The following is a 7,635-nucleotide window of genomic DNA, read 5'->3' as shown; positions in this document are numbered from 1 at the left end:
CCGACCCACCCAAAAGGTGGTAGACAATTATAAAAGCTTTGCGATGAGTATCAAGACGTGGGTTTTGGGAAACTCAAAGTGAATTCAACTGAAGAATTCCCAAATAAAACTTTGAATGTTTACCGAAATTTTGATGAAGAATCGCCACGATAGCCGTACGCAATTCATTGGACAATGTCAGTAAAATTTATTGTTGCAGCAATATTGATTCAACCGACTGTAGGATACTCAAAAATCGCACTCACTAACGTTCACGTTAGGTCGTTGTTACTTTTTGGTTCTGCGGTATTTTTGGAATTGATAAAGCATCCTAAATATATTGAAATGGAATAAAAAGATGGAAATAAATTTGTTTACATTTATTAAATGTTTCATCGTGGAGCAATTTTAACAATTCGTACCAAATATCTCTATTACCGAATAAGATGAACAATCAAACAGGATTATTGGCTTACTTACAAAAATAACTTTGCTTTGCTTTACAAAAAAATTGTTTTTCGAATTTTGCGTTTCTTTTTAATTGTTTATATCAAAAAAGTCAAATTCACAACATTTCCATCAACGAACTATCGTCCAAGAAGAGTCTCAATTTCTGTTGTGCATATTCCTGTGGCAACGGTAATTTTCCTAACGTTATCTTCATTTCATTCAACGGACTCAAATCCGGACAAACGATTCGTATTCCGCTTATTAAGTTGGCTAATCTTTGTGCAATTTCACTTTGACACAAACGATGTTTGGCTGTCGGACAGGGAAACAGACTGATGCGCGAACAAAGTTCGTTCAACTGGGGCTTCAGTCCTTCCCAGCGTGTTTCGATGTCGCCCTCATGAATTGTTTTAAGACTTTCGTACTGCAAGTGGGAATAGACAGACAATACAGTGAATGAAAGAGTGAACTACGAATGCTGCGGTACACATACCTTTTCCATAATTTCCACATAATCGATCAGAATCATTCCCTCGTTTGACCAGTTTGGAATTAGGCGTGGATTTTCTAATTGATCCAATAGTTCCTTGAGGTATGGGATGTCGTCTGTAAATTGAATTCATGTTGAGGGTCGTATGAATCAAAAGTAAAAAAAAAGAATCAAAATTTTACCGTTGATGATGGCATCTGGTGCTAAGTGCTTCATGATGACATCATGTGCAGCAGCCCATTGTTTTGCTTTCAACAAATAGTCCGCTTGTTTATGGTACTTATTTTGGACACCTGCTTTGACCGACTTGGCCCAACATATCCACTTGTCCGGCACGCCCAAATCGTTAACGATGAACCGCTCCTTTTCCAAATAATCATCGTCTTGCGACAGCGACACATATTTGTATAAAAGGTTTTGTACGGCCGATTCCCGTTGATTCGGATTGTCGATGTGCAACAGAACAAATATGGACCAGTGCCACATTCCGTGATTCTCCAACTGACTAGCAAACGATACATGCAACTGGGCTGCCGACAATTCGGAGCAGTGATGGTAACCGATCGACGACAGTGTTTGCAATAGCAGCCAACTCAAGCGGAAATCCATTTGATCGGCGGTGTAGGTGGTTGGATTCAAAATCGTTTCCATTGGATGGCTACGCTTTGAGTACAATTTAAGTATGTGATATCGAAGGTCCATTACAGTGTTATTGGCGCACGGTTCGTATTTCCCATTGTACGGTGGCATTGGCGGTTCGGCAGGAAATTCGTCGGCTTGGTAAAATTCTTCGTACGCGCACAGGGAGTCCGTTATGGATGACGGAGCCGAACTGATGTACCAAAGAATTGTCTGCAAAGGGAGACTTGCGTAAAAATTGTTATTCAAAGGTAAAAAATCAAAATGAACTCACTGCAAATGCCTTTAACCAGTCCATGTCCTCAAATATGTTGATCGGTCCGTTGGCCGATGCCAGCAATGGGACACCAGCAACTAACATCATTACTTTCAGTCGCGGATTCTTTATGAATTTATCAGCTTCAACTTCTTGCCAAGTGGACAATTGGTGTTGAATCAGCTGTCTAACGGTTGGTCCACTGGAGAGTTGTGCCATAAGCAGAGCCAAATTCATATCGTTATTATTGAATGCTAACTCGCACGCATCCTCCACTTTATGACAACTTAATAGTTGAAGCAGATGACTTAAATAACCGTCACCGTCACCTAAATTGTCCATCGATTTGTTTGCTTTACCGGGGACAACATCTTCCAGCCATTCTGACAGCAATTCCTTTCGTCTCATTATCGTCAAATGTGAATTTACTTCCAGTCCATCCAATTCCTCCTGTTCTCCCCATAACGCGTTCACTAGTGACCAAACACTCAGCACATAATCGCCAACGTCGTTCAGTTTAACATTAATTTTCGCTATATTCAAGTGTTCGTTGATGATCTGCGTACCGCTGTTGCTCTGATAATACGGACAGTCGCTGCCGGCCACTCGATTTTTGGTGCTAAATTTCAGTTGAACCGTTAAATGATTCTCGATCGATTCGTGGAATGATGGAATTTGCTTCATTGATGCTATTTGTAGTCCTTGAACGATATTTCCAGAATTGTCCACTTCTGCTCGACCGCTGAATAGGCTGCCCAGTTGATCCAAGTCAACGGCTGTTAAAACACAGATAAAATAATGGAAAAGTTGGAATTTTGTTGTTATGCGTCGATCTACTACTGAACTACTTACTTTTGCTTACTAAATGATGGTTGTTGTTAATGGTACTGAGAACAAAAATTCGATTCTGCTGTCCCCAGCCGACTTTAAAGCCCCTAGATCGCATAAGTGCAACATCAGACGCACATCGTCCATTCAACTGTCGAGCAATAGACTTTTCGAATGGTATAACCGTGTTGGGGAAGCGAATTAACGCCACTTTCGGTTTGACGACGAGTGGCACTGATCGCGGACCGGTTGGTCGAACTACTTTGGTGGACTGTAAGTGATAGATGCATTAAATTTGACGACCAACCTGCACCGTTCACCTTGTTTTCTACCTGATTTTCCGTCGGTTTCATTCCCACATCCTTAACCGAATCCGGGTGTTGAAAGCAGTCAAACGCTGGAACGACAAGATTCGGAACGGGTATCTCCAAAATTGAGCTAGTGGTGCTGGGTAACCCACGCGATAAACTATGCACTGAAGATGGCGCCGAATACAAATGACTTCGAATGCCCGGTCTACTTGGCACAATTTGATCGGGACTGTCTCGACCTTCTAATTGTTCCGATATAACCGATTTACCATCGTAGTCGTCGTCAGCGAAAAACGACGCTTTCATCAATTGAAGTTTATGTGAATCTGTTCCCATGTCCATGGCCAGTGATGTTGATGGGCTTCGTGCTTGAAAGCGATGCTGCGACAAATTGTAGTCGTCGATGTGCTCTGTAACAAAAGGATTCCGTTAGAATACGGCTCTGCATTTTATGGTAGACGAATCAACATACGATCGTAACGCGACGTTAAACCACCGAGACTGTGATTCGCTAGTGGAATATCATTGACTACTGTCTGATTGGGTTTTGCTAAGCCTCCAATTGCTGCGACCTATAATGGATGAAGAGGGTTAGGGTCACTCGAAATTCGAATTGCCTGCGCACTTTTATGATAGAAATTGCGGTTTTTACCTTAGCCACATCCACCAAATTTCGATTCGCATTGTCACCGGTACCGGTAACAGTAGCAAGTTTTGCCTTTTTCGGATCAGCTGGTGCGTCGTCCTCATCGCTATCACTGAGCCCGTACTTCGAGAAATGATCAACGCGAAATACCCAACTTCCACTTTCGGGCCGATATTCAATGAACCGTGTGTCATGCTTTTCGCACACCCGACGCAAATGACCTTCATAGTCCATTAGATCTAACCGTTCCTTGTCTTTAATTGCTTCATGCAATGTTTTGTCATGTGGCCACACTTGGTCCAATGTTATTTGCGCTTTACGGTTCAGTTCCGTTCCCACCGGTGGCTTGTTCTCATCATCCGGATAGATGATAACCTCTTTATGCCGGAAATGAACCAGCTCGTCCAAATTCAAGCCGGCTAAATCGATCGGCTCATTGAAGTACACATTGCCGTAACCTTTGCGACCGATTGTAAAGTTCGGCACAATGCAACTGCCGTCTTCATTCATAAAATCTTCCAATTTATCTAGCGATGGGATCGTATAGTATTTAGCTCGTGTCAAAATAACACCAGCCGCATTCGGAGCCACATTTATCAACGACAAATCAGGATTTGTGTCATCCAGAAATGAATGCGAAGCAAACGAACTGTCCGTCGATGCTGGGGTATGTGTCAAATCGAATGTCAATGAGTTGCTGTCTCGTGCACTTGCTGCTTGATGTTCACCGGTCAAAGGCGACGCGGTGGTTGACTTTGATATTTGCTTCGTTGAGTCTTTAGATGTTGGTGTGGTGACCAGCTCCTTTATCGTATTTTCATGGAAATCGGACAGTCTAGGTTTCGCCACCTTTTCCAACGCCTTCGAATGCAGCCAAGACACACGACGTACATTTTCTTGGTCTGTATTTTGCGCTGATAGATTTGTTGGTATTTGATTGCTAAAAGATTGTTCGGCGTCTGCATTGTCTTTCGAATTCGAACTGGTCAAATGCTTTGCATTCTCGAAGTTTCCGGTGAACGACGTGTTTTGAGTAGATTGAAGCGGTCTTGTATGGTTGGGCGATACCTTTTGAGCTGATTTTGGCTTTAAGACGAGTCGCTTAGCATTCGGTTTTAAGCAAAAACTCTCTTCAACCGAACTGTCGAATTCTTCTAGGCCGCCGAACAGCGATTTCTGAAATTCGAAAAATAAAAACTGTATGAAGACGACGAACGTCTTACGACGAAGCGGATACCAACCTTTGATAGGGACGACTGAATTGGTTTGACTTTTAAACCGCTGCCAACAGTTGGCGTCACTTTGAATTGATTTGACGATGATGACTCCAGGATGGCTTTCTGTGCGGCAGGATTTGTTGGTCGTAACGCATCTTCACTCAGACCGGACGCTGGTTTTAGATCTTTGAAAATGGGATTGTCACCGTACGGTGAAGTTGTCATCGCTAATATTTGTTGATGAATCGGAACCTGTTGCTGTTGCATTCCCAGTCCTTGTCCCCTAGATCGAATAAAATGAAGAAGAAGAAAATCTGAAATTCAGTGCTCGCGTTTTAGGTACAAAACAACTTACATTCCCATGGTGTTTTGGCCTAGACCACCCAATGTGTTCGTTTGTCCGAAACTGGAACCGAACAAGCCACCAGTTGGAGCTGTATTCGTTCCGAACAAGCTTCCAGGTTTATTTTGACCAAATAATGAATTGTTGGCTCCTAGTCCAAGGCCAGTTCCTAAACGCAAGCAAGAGACCATTTGAAATTACGAAAATGTAAGAACAACAAACCGCTTACCCATATTCGGTGCTGTTGATTGAAAGCCACCAAACGGTGTGGATGCTGTTTTGTTGAACGTATTGTTGAACATTGAACCGGAGGTGTTGGGCTGTCCAAAGCTACCGAATCCTGTGGATGTAGATGTCGGTGCACCAAAAGCGGGAGCAGCACCGAAACCAGTTGCAGGCTTTTGTTGTGGAAACAGTCCGCCTCCACCAACGGCATTAGCATTTGTATTGGTGGCACCAAAGCCGCCGAATCCGGTATTCGGAGCTGAAGTTTGGCCCATGCCGAACCCAGTATTGGTTGTAGCACTCGATCCGAAGAGTGGTGCCGGTTGGTTGACTGAGGTTTGACCGAAAGCGCTGAATCCCGTTGTAGGCTGTTGTCCGAATGTAGAACCACCCGACACTTGGGGCGTAGCTCCAAATAGACTACCTGATTGTTGGCCGAACGGTTTCGCTCCAAACATATTGGCGTTGGCCGGTGCTGCTGTGCCAAAACCACCGAAAGCTGTTGATGTTGCAGGCGCAGCAAAAGATTTACCGAATAGCCCGGTTGATTGTGCCGGCTGTGCTTGACCGAATGCACTGGATTGTGGTTGACCGAAACCACCCAAAGTGTTTGTTGCAGGTTGTGCACCAAATCCACCTAATGTGTTTGCTGCCGGTTGCTGTTGTCCGAAAAGTCCAGTAGATGGTTGAGAAGCTGGAGCACCGAATAATCCTCCACCATTTGGAGCAGTTGCACCAAACAGTCCACTGGAACTTCCTGGAATACCACCAGCTTGAGGTCCCTTACGATTGGCCGTATAATCTTCGATTCGGATCTCTTCCAGACTTTTCAATTCATATTCCTTCATAGCAGTGATACAGTGCTGCTTCGTGTTGACAGTAGTCGACGCACCGCCCTTTATCAACGTGTCTGTACCGTGGAGTGCTTGATACTTGACAATAGCAGAGCCATTTGCACCAGTCTGTTGTGATTGTCCGAACGCTGGAGTTGCTGTAGCACCGAAAAGTCCACCGCTCGTAGCATTCGTTCCAAATCCACTAAAACTGGCATTCGCTGTAGTCGATGTGCTCGCTTGCCCGAATAATGATGTTTGTGGCTGTGGCGATCCAAATCCAAAAGCACCAGCAGGTTTCGCAAATGCCGATGTTGACGGCTGTCCGAAAATTGACGGTTTATTTTGTTGCATTGATGAGCCGAACAAAGTGTTGTTTGCCTGTTGCTGTTGGGCGAATGCTGAAAATGAATGCGATTTAGTGGGAATGCAAACCATCGGACAGAAATAACATTTGGATTGCCGTAACTAACCACCGAAACCCGATTGTTGTGTCGGCGCTGAACCGAAGGCAGGTGCCTGATTACCACCAAATAGACCGCTCGGCTGTGTCGTACCAAACATATTCGATTGTTGTCCGAATGCCGATGGTTGGCCGAAACCTGTTGTAGCTGGTTTACCTTTAGTATAATCAATTTGTTCAAATTCGGCCAATTATTTTGCCTCGCAAAAAAAACATTTACCAAACGCCGGTTGTGTACCAAATGGACTGGTCGTCGCTGTATTGTTGAATCCGAAACCGCTTGCTGGTGTAGTGCCAAACGTTGGTTTTGACGATCCACCAAACATTTTTCAGTTTGTTCAAAAAAATGCACTCAGTGATAATTTGACAGAGTTGACATAACCACACTTTGTACGATTGATATGGATTTCGATTTTATCTGCAACAGGCAAAATTTATCACATCGAAACGTATTGAAAGGAGGAACTGTGGGTCGATTGACAATCAAACGTACAATTTAAACTAACGAAAACAAAAAAAACGTTTTGAGCTGAAATTTAATTTCCCTATTGGAACACCAAAAATATAAAATTAAAGCGCACCACCAAATTGCGTATTTCTAGTAGAATCACTTTACTCGTCAATTACGTTTGTCAATCACGAAACGATTTAGCTTCTGTCACTGTATTTATTTACTGTTATTGCACCATAGAATTACTAAGTTTAGCTTCAAATTCAATGGAAAAAATATGAACATCAACTTTACCGAATTAATTCTGTGTGTCGCTTTGCGCCAGTAAAATTTTATTTGGCGTATGATGTTTCGTGTCCGAAATCGAAATTCAGAAGCGCGAAAATTTAAAGGAAAAAGTATGATTGTGAATAGAGGAACGATCAAGTTATCATTGGGAGTGGTAGGAGTAAAGAACGATTATGAAAAGAAACGGCAACAAGCCGTCTATCTGTATTTGTGTGA

General features: G+C 43.2%; 1 protein-coding gene across 6 annotated transcripts; it reads right to left on the bottom strand.

Moving 5' to 3' along the window:
* Nucleotides 1-344: 344 nt before the first annotated feature.
* Nucleotides 345-7,514, bottom strand: LOC119069891 (nuclear pore complex protein Nup98-Nup96). 6 transcript variants are annotated; one of them, XM_037174084.1, is made up of 14 exons: nucleotides 7,426-7,514; nucleotides 6,901-7,098; nucleotides 6,691-6,837; nucleotides 5,389-6,618; nucleotides 5,172-5,328; nucleotides 4,841-5,099; nucleotides 3,606-4,775; nucleotides 3,426-3,525; nucleotides 2,975-3,369; nucleotides 2,667-2,913; nucleotides 1,833-2,590; nucleotides 1,102-1,771; nucleotides 923-1,035; nucleotides 345-853 (listed from the first exon to the last, which is right to left on the bottom strand). In XM_037174084.1, the coding sequence occupies exons 2-14, from the start codon at nucleotides 7,004-7,006 to the stop codon at nucleotides 545-547; spliced, it is 5,661 nt and encodes a 1,886-aa protein (XP_037029979.1). In that variant the 5' UTR covers nucleotides 7,007-7,098; nucleotides 7,426-7,514; the 3' UTR covers nucleotides 345-544. The 6 variants fall into 6 exon arrangements, with proteins under 6 accessions (XP_037029979.1, XP_037029985.1, XP_037029981.1 ...); XM_037174090.1 differs by having other exon boundaries at nucleotides 2,975-3,363; XM_037174086.1 differs by having other exon boundaries at nucleotides 7,239-7,445.
* Nucleotides 7,515-7,635: the final 121 nt, after the last annotated feature.

This window comes from Bradysia coprophila, assembly GCF_014529535.1.
Source record: "Bradysia coprophila strain Holo2 chromosome X unlocalized genomic scaffold, BU_Bcop_v1 contig_416, whole genome shotgun sequence".
NCBI lineage: Eukaryota > Metazoa > Arthropoda > Insecta > Diptera > Sciaridae > Bradysia > Bradysia coprophila.
Note: the sequence above shows the minus strand (reverse complement) of the source record. Positions and strands in the feature narration are given on the sequence as shown.

Coding starts and splice junctions, on each gene's coding strand:
- LOC119069891 (XM_037174084.1), bottom strand. CDS start 7,006: ATGTTTGGTGGATCGTCAAAACCAACGTTTGGCACTACACCAGCAAGC. Junction 6,838..6,900: donor TGGTACACAACCGGCGTTTG/GTAAATGTTTTT, acceptor ATTATACTAAAG/GTAAACCAGCTACAACAGGT. Junction 6,619..6,690: donor ACAACAATCGGGTTTCGGTG/GTTAGTTACGGC, acceptor ATTCATTTTCAG/CATTCGCCCAACAGCAACAG.